We start from the raw sequence: 17,029 nt of genomic DNA, 5'->3' as shown, positions 1-17,029 counted from the left end.
GTTCTGCATTTCAGTTTTTCCCCCCCACAAATCATTGTGAAAGTCTTAGTGCTATTGTTCTTCAACCTCTCCTCCATATAATCAGCATATGTGTCCATCAGCTCCTGCACATAGACTGGAGTTCTTGACATTAATATTAGGAGCATATGTCTGCAGAGATCTGAGGGCATCATCGACCCCATTAATCTATAGGGAAAAAAGTAACAGGGCTAAAACGCAGCCTTGCTTAATTCCTTTCTTGATTCAAAAGAGTTTTGGGAACACTTCCCGTTTATACCAAAGGGTACCCTTGCCAGCAGACTCCCATATAGTTTGGTAAGAAAGCTAACAATGTTTGTCTGTGCCCACAGTGAGAGTATGGTATGCCATAGGCTCTTGTGATCCACCATATCAAAGCTTATCTCAGCAAAACATAAATAAAATGAGCCAAACTTTGCCTTAGTGCATTTCGCCATAATCAGGTCTAGGTTAACACATTTCTACAGTTCCAAACCCTTACTGGACTTCTGAAAGAATAGACTAATCAATGGCCCACTGCTCCAATCTTTTTAAGAGAATGCTGTTCATTAGTTTAGCAGACGAGTTACAAAAGAGAAATTGAATGATAACACTTAAGGTCTGATCTATTACCTTTCCTAAACAGGGGCACTATAATAAAGTCTGCCCAACTAGGTTACTGCATTTAGCACGCAAGTCAGAATAGGACCCCAAAGCATCAGCCAGGCCAATCTGGTCTAGGCGCTTTTCACTATGCTCTAAGGTGGGGAGCACCTCCTTCAAGTATACTTCCAATGGGTTACCATACATTGAGATGCCAGTCACACATATGTTATGCTCTTGTGTGCAAAAAATATCCGGATAATGTTCAACCCATGCATAAGTGGACACATGTGAAGTCAGTTCAGAAAATTAATAATTTCTTAGAAAAGGAACTTTGACTGTTTTACAAAACAAAGTGGCATCATTGGTCTCACTTGACTGTGCCAGATTGTACCTAAGAATCCTGTTCCTGTTTGCTAATGCCAATCTATAATCCCTCCTAAATTGCTCAATAGCAGTAAACTCCTAATGAGAGCTGTTTACTCAATCTGCAGTAATTTGGAAGCCCGGGAACATGAGTGAACAAACCGTCCTTGCTTCTATGAGCTCCAAGGTCTAGATCTGCAATTCAAAAGAGCATTGATTGGCCCAAAAATAGCCTCACATGCCTATACTTGCTGTTTATTGTCCACCATGTCACTCGTGCAGTATCTAAATTCTGCTGCATTAATATCTAAAAGCCATTGCAGCACCCCTGAGGTATCAACCCATGTCTATTAAATCCATACCCGTTTAGGAGGCCTAATGGTGTCCATACCCGTAACTATTTTGCTAGCCTCCAGCTTCTCAATCTGTATTAACAGAGATACGGTCTGGGGGTTGTGATCACATACAGCAGTTGATATTATTCTATAATCAGTAACAAGGGTCCTGGCTGAGTAGGAAACTAACGTATGATCAATAATTGTATTGGCACCTCTATGCATAAATGAGGTAATCTGACTTTTGGCCACTTCAATATCAGTTTCTAATATTAATAGGGCATACTTGGAAATTAAACAGTTAAGAGCATGTCCTCAGACATGTTGTAGGAAATTTGAGGCCCCCCAGAATGAATCGATAAGGTCACGTATGGGTTTTGCTGGAAGTTCACATTTCCGAATGTTTGTTTTTGGGCGCAGGTTTGCAAAAAAGTATCTAGGCTAGCCTCTGGTGCGATAATCAATCAATCAAAGCATTTATATAGCGCACTACTCACCCGGAGGGTCTCAAGGCGCTCGGGTGGAATCAATGATATTGTTATAAAAAAATATTATAACCAACTTTAACCCACCCTTAAAGGACAGCAGCATAAACTCATAATAGGGCAAGGCAGTCAAAGACCTCCTAAAAGTCACAACATGTTAGAAATAAGAGTTTTTGATAAAAATCTTTTTTCAATAGTCGCAACCTGCGAGTATTCATAAAGAGAACAAATAAGATTATGTGCTTGATGTTCTTTTTATATTTTCCGCACAGTCACAGTTTATTTATTTATTTATTTATACCATTTATAGAGCGCACTGCAACCCTACGGGCATCCTGGCGCTTTGGAGAAGGTGCGACTAAGAAGTGATCAGCAAGGGGCAGGATGGGGGAGTGAACAGGTTACTCCTAGGGTGGTTATACTTTAGGGAAGAGCCAGGTCTTTACCTTTTTGCAGAAAGGCAGCAGTTCACTGGTTTTCCTAATCGCAATTGGAAGGCTATTCCAGAGGTGGGCTGCTGCTATGCTAAAGGCTCTGCCACCGTGAGTTGCTTTCCTGATTCTAGGTATTCTGATAAGGTTAGTGGATGAAGAGTGGAGGGTCCGTGTGGGCTCATACCATTGGAATTTGTTTTGTAGAGGTTTGGGACCCAGACCATTTACTGCTTTGAAAACAGTTTAATCCACACATTGCCTGGCACCATGTAATGTAACATACTGTGGAACTGTAGAGCACTGCTTGTCACCCGCAAAGGGTATGCAGGTGATGAATCATCAAATTGTAGAAATGCAATGTATAACAATACAGTCTTAACAAAAAGTTATTTTATTTTTGCTACCAGTGTGAATATAAATACTCGTGTCTAGTAGTGGTATATGCATCAAGGTATAGCTTGGAATGTGACAGTTGCTCCTAACGAGGACCATTCCCTAGCCCTTGCATTAAAAGCAGAACCAAGCTTCAGGGTAGACTGGGCTAGAGGGATTAGTGAGTTACCCACATTCATCATACCAAAAAATTGATATGTTGTAGCATTTCCAAATATATATACACACTTACCAGGCAACCGGGGAGGGCACAGATCTCACATAACACTAACTGTGCCTCACTTTTCAAGTCATCTAGAGGCCTCATGCTGACTTCTGATTGACGATACCTACATCTACCACTTTTTAATGTACTTGCCAACATGGGGATCATTTGTCATTTGTATTAGTTTTTTTCCTTCGCAATAATGTTGGTAAATTATTAACATTTTGCCATAATTCTTTTGAGGTTGGTTGGCTGTTACAAAACAAGGTGAGGTAAATCAGGGAATGCATTTCACATGCATTCATTTTGCTGTGGAATGGAGTGTATATCACTCACAGGTGTTCATAGAGTATCTAATTGGGCATAAGTACAAACCCAGAATTAGAGTCATTCAACTTCACAAGCCACCCAGAATGCATCACGTGTAATATGGACCCTAGGGAGCAACAACCAGATGCTTTGGGATGTTGGGTACATTCTATCTCTGTTAAGGGGGAGCTAATGTGAATTATTTCTATTTACCTGCATAGTGATGGTGGCTCAATAGAAATATGTCCTGTCCCTTAAATTTACATTTGTATGAATGAGGGTCGAAAAGTAAATGTCACTTGAATTTCAGACATTTCTTGACATGCAGCTGCTTTTATGAAGTTATGTCTATGTGTATCCCACTACTCAGATTTAGGTTACTGATCAGATCCTAAAAATATCAAAATGCATAATTTCTGTGACATTTATCTGAAGAACGCAAATAACCTTCCCTTGTATAACAGCAAAGATGTCTAAAGTACAATTGCTTCCTATTTATTTTTGTCTCTGTAGCCGAAGCAAACCATTGTCTCTGCTCATTGCCCTGGATGAAAATGGGTCGGCCAAAGGACAGCTTTTCTGGGATGATGGTGAAAGCATTGGTAAGTGTCATATATCATGGTCATTTCAATAATATTCTCTGCTTTCCCTAGAAAAGCAATTGATTTATTTTTTAATTGTCAAGTTCATTCTGTTTCAGCTGTATTAACATTGCTATGTTTAAACAGCAATGATGACAACAAATATGTTAGCATGAATGGTTCATAAAGCACTCCTTACATTTCTCAGTGATTTTACTTAACACTGGAAGGTAAGTCCAGACATGGGTCATACAGTTCATAACTTCATAGGGCTCAAACTCAAAATCATTGAGGAAGCCAAAGAAGGCTGAAACATGTCCGAGGTTGCACGTGTTTCCATATAGAGGGAACTTGGCCTAGGTATTGAGGCTAGATTGTCCCTTTTTGAGTGGAACTGAAACTGATTTGCATTTATAATTCGTCCTTTACTGTAGTCTCGAATTGTGTACCAAAAAGGGAGGTCTGGGCCCCAGGAGACTAAGCAGTGGCTCAACATACTTCAAGCTTTCCAAACGTTAGTTTTTGATTTACTCATGCTTCATGAATAACTGATGCTGTGCCATGACAACATGCTTAGGAATGTCTACTAATTTTCATTCCATGCTTCTCTCTATAACAGATACATATGAAGCTGGGATGTACACTTTAGCCATATTTTCTGTAAGCCAGGTATGTGAAAAATGTTTGTTTCCTTAAATTACTATCATCAGTGTCATCCTTCAGTTTCCATGCAAAGATTTCTATTGCTAGATATTTAATTATTGCAGAGGACTTACCAAGTCAGAATAAACTACAGCATGACTACTTTTATGTTCACTACCCCTTTAACCAAGAAACCTCAAACATATAGTCCATTTTCTTCTTTCTCAAATAATACTTCATAATATTAACCTTTCAATTTCCTTAATGTTGGGGCAGAGTGAAAGTCACATGGAGGGTAAAAAGACCATTAGTTCAATGAATTATTTCAAACATTTGCTAAAACTTTATTTTAACGTTTGCTTTAATTATAAATTCCAAAGCTTGTCACTATAGTATATAAGGTCCTCAGTGGAGAAGATACTGTTCTTCTAAACTAGAGTTGTATTCTGTACATTCTTGACTGATCACCAAGAACAATTCATATACTAGTACTTGTACAGCTGGAGGCATCGTGCAATTAAATCTCAGGTCGCACGGAGTTGTCGAGATTCAGTGCCCTTATTTGTGACTAAATGCAGTAAACTTGATTGGTTTTGTAATCCGAGGAGAAACTACAGTACTGACAGAATCTGGGGCAGATGCATGTGTGAATGCTGAGGCTACCACTTCTTTCAAAATATATCCCACTCAGAGAAATCACACTGATTAGTCCCAATGACAGGGTGAGACTTAACTGGGCAAGAGTAATCAGGGTTGAATGTAGCCTATGGTTTATTATCAGACATAAAGTAATAGGACCAGATAGAGCAAAATGTAGAATGATTATTCTTTTTTATGATTTATATCCCAAGACTTTGCATCTTGAATTTAACATACCTTGCCCACAATCTGCAAAATGTTAGATTCATGAATGAATGAAAACAGAACCTACAGAAATGACTTTTAAACACACCTACCAAATGTTAATGTTTTGATGATAATGCCTGATGGATACCCTTAAACTTGCTTGCAGTGTTAGATCCATGAGTACATTTTAGTGTGCAGACGCATTTCAGGGCCCCCTAAAAGCTGACTTTCAAAATGTATTATTAGCAATTGTACAATTTTTTGGGTATTCACAAACTACCTATCTTTTTATGTGTAGAGACTCTGTACTAATAAAATTGCTATTAATAAAATTATACTCATAGAATGTGAATACCAAAAACATAGTAAACTTACACAAAGTTGTAAGTTTACTTTTGTGAATCAGGTCCAACATTCCTGGAAATGTGGGAATTCGCTATAGGCAACTGGAAGCCTCCATACGTTCTAGTTAGAATAAAAAATTCAACATAGAAACAAGCTTACATTTAATAAATTGAAACAGAGTTAAGAAAACATGTTGGCATGTGGAAATGAGCTACAATGTACAGTTGTATATAGTTATTGCAAAAATAAAACATGCCTTCATTTCTTTACTGCATTATTTTACTAGTTTTCAATAAAAAGTGATTTTGGCAAAATAGTTTTGTCTTGATGACTACATTCCAAACATTCAGGATTTGGGTTCTTGAGTCAATTCAGTCATATAGCGAATAACATGATGTGGATGTACTTTAATACGGATTGATTCAAAGAAGTGCAGTGATAAGAGTAGATTGTCTCCGAAAAACACGTTGTGTTTCAAACAAGTAAAAACGATGGAAAGAGGTCGCATTTCTAAGCAAGAATGCAGTATTTAATTATATGGATTTCTTGGAATGTCTCAATTTAATGCAAAATATCAATTAGCGAAGTATTGTTGTGGAACGAATAACTTCTGCCCAACATTTTATCGCTAATTTTCTTCTTTGTGAAGCTTTAGATAGTCCTCTATAGTCCTGCTATAAAGGCTTCAATGTCCATGTACTTCCTTAAAATATTGTATCCAACTGTTTCAGTAGAGTTTTTGCTATATTAGGATTGAGTCACATTACAATCAGGATGTCAAAAATTGATAGCTGTATCAGAGGGAAATCATCACCCACCACATACTGCACCTGCACTTTTATGTGGGGGAGGACTTGTTTGTCTTTGTGGAAATTACCACTTTTATTGGAAGCAGAGTAAATGTATCACATCCTAACTTGCCAACAATGCATTCACATGCTTAAAATACAAATCAGAGATGATGGTGGGTTTCATCAAGCATGAAACTAATGTGTATTCTACTTGTTTATGCATAAACTTAATTATGTGTATGGTTGGCAACAGAAGGGCTTCCATGTCACATGCACTCATTCTGGTTCCCATCTTACCCCAACCACCTTTGGAGGAGAGAGTAGCTCACAGCAATCCACCCATGATAACCAGTGGTAGAGGATAAATCTATAGACTCCTTTGTCTTTGTAGCTACTTTTGCTGGAGGCAAGTTCAGGTTACATAACACATCCTAAAGCTTAGCTATGTAACAGAACATGACTCATGTTCCAATGCAAACAACTATCCTATCCCCCTTCCTTTAACAAAGTGTCCTACTGTCTAAGCCCCCAACACGACCTCACCCATTCTTTATTAAACTTCCACTACAACATATATTAATTAAAGTCAAACGTTCTGGGTTCCTTGCTTCATCAGTCCCTTTTCATAAGAAATCTTTGAGTCACTCCCCATTTCCAGGTAGGCCCAGATATGATTCGTAAATGTGCTATTTTCTACTGTCTGTTCCCCAAATCCTTTTCCATTATTAACATTCCCTATTATGTCTCTTTTCCTGGGCTCTTTTACCAACATCAGAAAAAACATTGTCTGAGGTGTTCTTTCTTCTCCCTCATCAGCCTGTTATGCACTTCTATTCTACAATATCTAAATCACCTTTATCAAATATCAAAACCCAAAATTTTTGATAGCCTCAATCTTAAATCTATTGAGGGCAGCCTGGTTTCTAGCCCTCATTACACTCTTCTGCGACTCAGCTTAGTCTAAAATGTGTCTGCCTTACATCTAGCGGTGCTTAATTAGCATGATTTCGTATAGCATAATCATACAGGAAAATCTAACAGTTCTGTGAGATTACGTATAGTTATGTGAGGAGAGTAATTCTGAATTTAGCATTATTTCTTAGTGCACAGATGCCCCTTTGCTTCCAAAATGGGTGTGAGAATACATTTTATGCTAAGAAACAGCGCTAAATGCATCTGAACCTAAATAGTGAGCACAAGTTGCAGCTCTCTCTAATATTCTCTTGGGGGAGGATTTTCCCCAATTGTACTCCTGGCATTTAGCACTATTTCCATTCCTCATCCAAAATGGATGTGAGGTTCCATCTATGGCTAAGAAATAACACTATATGAAGCAGAACACCAATAGTCAGTGCAAGCAGCCACTCACGTTCGTTAAATGTGCTTTAGGAGTAGGATCTTTTCCCAAATTACTCTTAATCACATGAGCAGGAGGAATTGTGTCGCCTGGGTCCTGCCAGGAGTTAAGTTGCTCCGGTTGTTGTTACCACCTGACTTTCTTTGTGGGCGAGACTCTCTGGTTGAGTCTCCCGCCCTAGGACTTTCTGCTGATTAGGTGCCAGCGTCGTGATCGCTGCGTTGCACCGATCTGCAGCTCCCCTGATTTCTTGCTGGATTGTTGTTCCGCCTGACCTTAAAATGGTGGAATTAAGAAGACATTGTATGAGCATTCAATTGCCTGACTTTAAGATGGCGGCGCTCTATGCCATCAACTGCTTGTACTGCAATTTTAAATGCCTGTGCTTGGATTTTAAATGCTTGAGAATGACTGCACTTGGATTATAATGGCCTATTCTTTTATATAAATGCTCAAGCTCTCCCTCAGATGTGCCAAGGAAAAGAAGCAGAAAAAGCCGGATCAGCACTGTTTTTCGGAACTGTAATTAGTGGTATTGTGGCAGCTCCTTACACTTCATGCGTAACGTCCCACTTCGCATTTGACTTGACTTTGGATTTTTCGATTGTGATCCCCTTCCTAGCACTCAATACATGCTAGTGACTCTGGTTATTATGTGATATAAATGGGCTTGATATGAGGCTTGCTCTCCATGACGAGCATTCCTCCATGTTTTTCATTTCTTCGATAGATTGACCCTTTCTGATCTCTACATCATTATTTCTGCAAAATCGACTGGGAATCCCCAGGAGTGTAATCCGGTTCTCTCACCCCCTGATCCTACTTTAACCGGATGCCCAGCTTTACTTGGTTTTTCTCAGAATGGAGATTTGTCCCGACCCCAATGGTCTCGATGCCTTCATCATTAATTACCCAACTGACCTCTCCAAGAACGCGGCAAAGAAATACAAACATCGCTTACTCAAAGCTAGACCAGAAACTTTAATCTCTGACCACTACTTCTGCACCAACATAGGTTCTGTTGTTAACAACCTCCTCTTCTATACTAGAAAGCGGGCCTGCTGGCGGTCTGTGCTCTTCTCCATGCTTCGAATAACTGGATCCAAGAAAACCACACATGGCCTCAAACTAACAACATCTCCCTCCTCCTTTCTCAAAGCTACCACAACTATCACCCTCTACAATAATGTTATCATCCTAATCCAAGGCTCTAACACCAACCTAGTAAAGATAGCAAATGTTTACCCAACTCTCAGGAAAGCGGTCTATGGTGACTCCCCTGACCTCTTTTCAACCAACACGTCTCCGCCGGGCTTGAATATTACTCTTCCTTTAACATCATTGAGTACACCACTCTCCACAAACCCCTCACCACCTCCTAATGAGTCCATAGCCTCTCTGTCCTCAGTCGATTACCTCTACTCCCTAGAACATCCCTCTTAACTGTCAGGAATACCCCACTCTCACTGTACCCCACACCTCACCTGGACAATCACATAGCCACTGTGTCCCCAGTCGGATCCCTTCATCTCATTAGCTTGCCCCCTCAACTGAATGATGGATCTATTACCTCTGTCTCCTCACTGACTGTCAGTTCGACACAGAATGACTCCAGAGTAGAGATTCTTCCTCATGTCCTACAGTCCTCCCATGTAACAGGCCCTGTCCCTCTCACCAACCCAATACTATGCCTCATACTAGACTTGAGTCTGGGCATCGATCCCCCTCACAAGCCTCAATGGCCTCATCTTCCTCACCTTCTGTCAGCTTGTCACTCGTCGACTCTATAGCGGAGTTGCTCCCTCGAGTCCAATTAGCCCCAATCTATTCTCCAACTATCAATTTGACTCAGGAATACTCTAGAGCGGGACTGCTCTCTATAGCCTTACAGTCCTCTCATTTCGGATCTAGTCTTACAGTCCTCCCTCACTTCAGATGAAGTCCCCCTCCACTACCCTATAACCATGTCACACACTAGACTTGAGTCTCGGCTTCGATCGTCCGCACAAGCCCCTACAGTCATTCCCAAAGGCCTTTGCCAAGGTTCCCTGTCGCTGTTCGCTTTTCCCCCACTACTTCCTCCCCTCCCCCAACACTCTGACTTTACTACGTGCCTCGATGAAATATCTCTACAGCTACACCTTCTCTCCTCTGAACTACATGAGGTGGTAGTCCTTTCAACTGATCTCTACCCTATGATCATTTCTCTCCTCTCTTCTGATCACATGGTCCAGCTTTTAGTACCTTCCACCCCCGATTCTATCCCACTACTCACACCTACGCCTGTCACAGAGGTTCTGAGTCCCAACCTTCAACTATTGATCCACTTGACACTCAGAACACTAACACAACCTTTTCCAAACTTACGGCAGTACTCAACGCCAACGCCTGTCACAGTGGATCTGAGTCCCACCCTTCGACCATTGATCCACATGACTCTCACAACTCTAGCACGGCCTTGTCAGAACCTAACGTCGACCCTCCGAGACAAATTCCTTCCATCCTTTCTAACCCATACAGAGAACCCCATTGCAATGTTAGTTGCCCCAATACTAACAACCTCACCTGTGTGAACGTCACTCAATTGTTTCCCCCCCAAATCCAACCCGTCTTAAATGTGTACTACTTAACTGCAGGTCAGCCAGTAAAAACGCCACCGATATCTTCGACCTCATCCAACACAATGATTTAGACATTATCATCCTCACTGAAACTTAGCTAAATCCAGCTTCCACCCCTATTTTAGACCTCCTAGTATGCCCCACTAATGACATAATTAGGCTTGACAGAACTCTGAAACTGGGTGGGGGACTAGCATGTATTCACAGAAATACACTTTTGGTTTCTCACTCAGACTCTTCGACGCCTGCCTCCTGTGAATACCTCTGTCTCACTATCTCAAGTACGAACCTACCAGTTTGCAAACTTCACACCTTCTACCACCCCCCGGGTGACAATCTCCCTTTTACTGAACAGCTAATGGAAATCATCTCTAGTAATGTCGACTCAGCACTGTCCCAATCTTCCTTGGTAATTTCAACCTTCATTAGTCCAACCCCAATTACCCAGCTGTATCTTGCATTAAATCGTTCTTAATTGATCAAGATCTGACTCAGACTGTGTCCAAGCAACTCATAACAAAGGTGAAACGTTAGACCTAATTATTTCTAAAGAGCAGTCTATCTCCATTGATTCCATTACGCCTTGTGTCTGGTCCAACCACCACTGCATCCTCTTTTATATCAACAGAGAGGTATTGACGAGAAAGGCTCAACCACTAAAATCTAATATTTGGAAAAGGGACATAAGAGCCATAAACTCTGACGAACTAGCTGCCCATTGTAAATCTGCCCTCTCCTTCAAAGCTGACATAGTTGAGGTAAAATCACTCACCGACTCCTACAACTCAACCATCTCAAATATCATGGAGAATATTGCTCCACTCCAACTAAAAAAATACTCCAAGAAAAATATCCAAACCTTGGTAGAATGAAAACTTAAACTCTGAACGTCGCAACCTTAGGGTATTTGAATGGTCATGGCGAATCAATCCCTCCTCGGACCAACTAAAACTCCTTAAAAACACCAGGAGCCAATACAACAAACAAATAAAGAGTGCTAAGGCAACTTACTTCCGGCACCAACTGGATCAAGTGGAAAATCGCCCCAAGAAACTCTTTGAAAACAACAATCAGTAGTTGGGCCTAACCAATCTGATCCTGGTAGCAACCCACACTCTTGCGATGATCTCGCCGCCTTCTTCACTGAGAAATCAAGAATCATCTCCATTGACCGCACCTCTAAGAAGGCTCTACTACCCTTTTCCATTGCTGCTTCACCCATTGACTCATCTGTAAGGCGTAAATCGACCTCCACAAACTCCAAGAACAATGCATCATGGGGCACTTTTACCACTTTTAGTGAATATGATATCTTCAAGATTCTTCAGAATATCAACCCTTCCAACCACTTCAGTGACCCGCTGCCCCCTTCAATCTTCAAAGAAATAAAGAATGCACTGATCCCCACATGGACTAGGATTGGTAATGCGTCCCTAGCACAAGGCATGATTCCAGAATTCCTTAAAGCAGCTCAAGTAACACCCATACTAAAAAACCTAACGCGGATAAATCTGATCTCAATAACTTCCGCCATATTTCCAACATCCCCACTTTAGCGAAACTACTAGAAAAATGTGTGCAATCCCAACTCTGTTCCCACATAGAGAACTAACAACTCCTAGTCCAGCATCAATCGGGCTTTAGGACGTGGCACAGCACTGACGTTTTTGATGACATATTAATAATGCTCGACCAAAATGAATCCTGCCTCCTGATCCTCCTCAACCTTCCCTCCGCATTTGATGCGGTGAATCATGACAACCTCCTATCCGTCCTGCAAAATAGAATGGGTTTTTCTGATCGGGTGTTACAATAGTTCTCATCCTTCCTTCATGACAGAACTCAAAGAGTCAAGGCAAACAACTCTCTCTCCTAGCCCTCTCCCGTACTCATGGCGGTCCCCTAGGATCCGCTCCATCTCCTATCATCTTCAATCTTTTCTTGTAACCTCTTGCACATTCTCTAAATTCCATGGACATTCTCTTCCACATGTAGGCAGATGATACGCAACTATATCTGAAAATCTCATCCAACAGAAAACATCATATCACTCAATACTACCCTAATGTACACTCAAAACTGGTTAACTGTGAATCAACTACTGCTCAACACCTCTAAAACGGAATTCCTGCTCATCTCTCTACGAATATCATCCCCAAGCTAGACCTCTGGCTGCGTCACCACACTGCTTTCAACTGTACCCCTCTCATTGTAGACGCAGCCAAGTCTCTCGTATCACCATGGACAAGTACCTGAACATGAAAGGTCATATCAGCAATTTAAGCAAAAGAGCTAACCACTTGATAAGATCCCTCAAATATCAAACCTTTCCTTCCTATAAATGATTTCAAGCAAGTGGTCCAAACGCTTGCCTTGCCGAGGTTAGATTACGGTAGTGCTATGCTCAGTGGCCTTCCCAAATACACTCTGGCTCCTCTAAGGGCTGCACTTAACTCGGCTGCTAGACTGGTTACAGATACCAAGCAAAAAGATCATATATCCCCAGTTCTAAAATCCCTCAATTGGTTGCCCTTTGAAGCACAAATTCAATTAAAGATTGCTGTTCTTACTCACAAAGCCCTTCACCTTAATACTCCTATGTACCTTGTGCAAAAACTTAAACTTTCCTAACCCTAAATTCCTCATCAAAGAATAACATTTTCTGCCAAAACTTGCCTGAGCTTCACTAATTATATCAAGACATCTTTTTATGTGTGGAATTCTCTGCCCCAGCTATGGAGTCTCGGCAGTCGTAAACTTACTATGAACTCGTAAGGTATAATTACCACAAAAAATATATAAACTTACTCAAATGTGAATCAGGACCATAATTGGTATAATGGAACACATTAGGCATCAACTCAGTTCTATTAACTCCAGGCGCTAGCAAGGATGAAATATAAAAGGATTTGGCATATTCCTGGTGACTTACCAAGCTTGTGATAAATCTGGAGGACAATGAGTAGTTCCACTGTCCACTTGGAGTGGTGAGGCCTCTTTTTGAGGGTTTTTAAAAACAGTGTTAGACCCATTGACCCTATGGCTGCATTAGGTATCATAGATTGTTTATGTTCATTGTTAATCCCCACCCTAGATAGCCGTGGAAATACCCCAGGACTTTTACAATACAATAATGGCAAGGACAGTAGTTGGTGGTTTTAACAAACAAAGGTTATCCATGGAGAGTAAAGTTTGTGTCAGGCTTCACAAATTGTGTGAATGATACAAGCTCTGTTTTTTCCCATAAACCCATGAGTTTTTTGGGAAGTTGAACACATACTTTAAAATATTGATTGATGGACCGGAGTGGTAGAGCCCCCTGTGAGAGTGTAGGGTATCTTCAAGAACCACCAGAATTTTGGTCTTAAAGAGGTGCCCAGAAAGGAATGTGCTTCTGCCCCCTTTTGATTTTATTTAACTATCCATTCAGATGCCCTCAAACACATTCAACAGAAGGGTCAGATAACAATACCACTGAGGCCATAGACGCCACAGTAGAATATCTGCAGGAAGCCATGGTAAGTTCCACCCTTACCCATCCATTCCTCTTTCCTCTTTCACTTATAGGTGCCCAACATCCCAGTATCCCTAAATTAGCACAGTGGAGTAAAATGATGGCTTTACCTAATGGTCATATTAAAGCATAGTATTTCCTTAAGGACATGGGAACCCCATCTCAACTTCCATATTATTCATCAAGTCCTCCACGCCAAACACATCATATTGTTATAAACAGAATTCACCCATCACACGGTCATTGAATCAACACATACATTTGTTAAACACACACATACACTTTCCTCATCCAACCTCACTATATTCAAATCAAACATGCATAAGATAGCATCATGATCATAGATGCACATTCCACAGTCATGTAAGAATGTATCACCACACTTAGCCAAGATACCAGTTTGGTATGTAAACCTCATTTTCTGCAATAGGAATCCGCAGCCTACATTTTTCAGCCATACACATTACTAAACTTAACACCAACGCAGATTGAACAAGGCATGTAGAGTGACACTACCAGCCCATCAACCAGTGTGGGCCTCATCCTCCTCATCTCTTTTGAACTCTTCTTCTTCTGCATTCCTCAGCCAGTAACTTATGCCTTTGTGTTCCATCTCATATATGCTCCACATGGAGTCATTTGTAAGATTTGCACCAACATATATGACCTTACACTGCACTCCAACTGCCCTAACATGGCCAGCAACATATACCATTCTATGATTCAAAAGTACTCAATTTACAATTTCTCTGCCAGGCATAATGGACAACAGATCTGAGCTGTACTTTTAAAAACCACAGTGCACTATAGAAATAACTCCAACCTATATGGCCAATGATGCACTTCACATCGGAGATAATCCCTAGGTCGTTTCCCCCATACTCCAAGATCTCTCAGCATCAGTGAGCACAATCAACCACAAACCCCTACTCAGCACCATCTTCACTAGAATGTTGTATACATAATGTGCATTGAAGTGACAAAGCCATACTTAATGAAACAAGAAGCGTTCATCCAGTGGCCTTTTCAATATTTGAACGTATTCCAGTGAACTTCTACATTTCTACATATCACAATACTCAGTCCTCTCACTCCCTCTGGTGATCTTCAATCTTTAACTGGAGAACCTTTTGCCTTTCCAGCAGACAAGTATATCAAGATGCACTCATTTGCAAATGATAAACATTTCCACATGACACTGGTATCCCTACATAATGTTGACGGCCTAAACTACTAGCTTGCTACCACCCAAGCCTGGATGGTAACTCTTATCTCAAATGCTTCCCAAGAAAAATTTAATACATCCTCAAAACACATTAACAGCAACAGCCAACTGACCCACAATGCAATGCCAATCCACATCTGCATTAACTTTCAGGCCCACATAACTCAACATCCAAAAATTGCATGGACCATTGTTTTCTGCTCTAGAAAAGGAAGTCCCGTTTCCACAGAAAAATACCTCTTGACTTTATTAAAATACACAGTGCACTACATTATGATGGATCTCTGAAAGTGTGACAGGATCACCTGCTCTCAAATTAATAACCACGGGTTGTCCATTTGGCTTTTTGAATTTATATTGAAAGTATATTCAATGATGAATCAGACACTAATCATTCAATACAAAGACTCTCACTTCTTACCTGCCTAGACTACCTCATTGAATCAACAGGTACCAGGGCAACTGCATTCCAACACGGAGTTCCAGGGAATTCAGGAAGGAGAAAACAGAAAGGATAAAGAAAGGTAGCAAGAATTGCTTCACTATGCCTTGATAATCTGGAATAAGACATCAATCCACATCCAACAAGAGTCCACCCTCCTCCTCTTCTGCAATAAATACCATCTTAATAGCATTATACAGACCATCACTATCCCCTCTCAACTACCTAAAAACCATTTCTCCAATGCCCTCTACTTCTGATAGCCAGCTACCTTTTATGACCAATTGATCACCTGTTTTCTTCTCTAGTGGCTTTTGCACTTTATGAATTGCATAAAGTAACACATACATATTTAATTTATTGTGCTGAAAAAGGTAGTTCAGTGGAAGGAGTATATCGCTTTTCTAATCTTTCAAATTCTGTAGAATAACATGTGTTTGCTCTCTTTACAATCTATATATAGATTCACAAATAGGTCCACTAGACAATGGAGAGAGCATTCTATCATATATCAGACATGGTGAGGGTCAACATGTATCGAAAATGACCTAGATGATGGACCAGGTTGTGGCTCCACATTCTCACATTTTTCTCTCCAGTGGTCTGAGTCACAAGTGGATCCCTCTGGTTCATACTTATATTGGTTTGTTTCTGTATGGTTTGCATTGGTATAAGCTGCCATGACTACAGCCAATTCCTTGATTTTAGAGGACCTGACAGGTTTGCAGATACTTGTGAGGTAAATTAAGGGCACTGTAATTGTAACTAACCAAGGTATCATAGAGAAATCTGTATACCCAACATAAAAAGGCTGGCCTCAATTTAAGATGATAAATTTTCAGTTGAATAATACCACTGCTGTCTTTGAGGTTTGTAAGTCAGTTCCCAACTTGGCCTGAGAACTACATGCCGGGCTGAGGACTAGTTCCAGGGATTTATGATGGAGCTCCAACTCTACCATAATTTACAGGACCATTATATGCGAGACATTGAAGACATGAGAGAGAGAGCTGCTGTACAGCTCCCATTATAAGAGTAGCAAAACATTGTACTTATTGGAAAATGTGAGTGCGCCCTATGCACCAATAATTTAGGATGGATAGGTGCACTTCTGAATGTCCTGGTACTTTTCTCATTTATCAACCTACACCAAGTAGCCCACTAAATGTCAGAACAAGCACAGACATAAAAGAAAAAATACAATTATTACTTTTTTGATAAGATGAACCCACCTTGAGGAACAGTGGAACAATTCAATGGTAAATCCAATCTTTTGGCTGAATCTGTGATCCGAGGACATCGTCCTGGGATCCAGAGAGATAGTTTCATCATTGACTCCTAGAAACAGAGTTGTCTTGATTACTTGTTGACAGCCTGTTTCTCCGTAGGGAATTATAAGCTCCAGTTGACATGGAATCTGTCATGGCATCAAACGTTGAAAGAGTGTCTGTCCAATTGAAAAATGTAAGTCATCATGTGTGCTACTTATAGACTGTGTGCACTTTTAATTTGTTTACTGAAGCTTCGACTGTATCATT

At 40.6% G+C, this 17,029-nt stretch overlaps 1 protein-coding gene across 2 annotated transcripts in view; it reads left to right on the top strand.

Moving 5' to 3' along the window:
- SI (sucrase-isomaltase) overlaps positions 1 to 17,029 on the top strand; it is a 645,776-nt gene that overhangs the window by 385,385 nt on the left and 243,362 nt on the right. For both annotated transcript variants that reach the window (XM_078665617.1, XM_078665618.1), the window contains exons 45-46: positions 3,641 to 3,729; positions 4,328 to 4,377. In XM_078665617.1, coding sequence (XP_078521743.1) covers positions 3,641 to 3,729; positions 4,328 to 4,377 — 139 coding nt within the window. The remainder of the gene's footprint in view (positions 1 to 3,640; positions 3,730 to 4,327; positions 4,378 to 17,029) is intronic.

The sequence above is a fragment of the Lissotriton helveticus genome, chromosome 11 (genome assembly GCF_964261635.1).
Source record: "Lissotriton helveticus chromosome 11, aLisHel1.1, whole genome shotgun sequence".
In the NCBI taxonomy this organism is placed as follows: Eukaryota; Metazoa; Chordata; class Amphibia; order Caudata; family Salamandridae; genus Lissotriton; species Lissotriton helveticus.
Note: the sequence above shows the minus strand (reverse complement) of the source record. Positions and strands in the feature narration are given on the sequence as shown.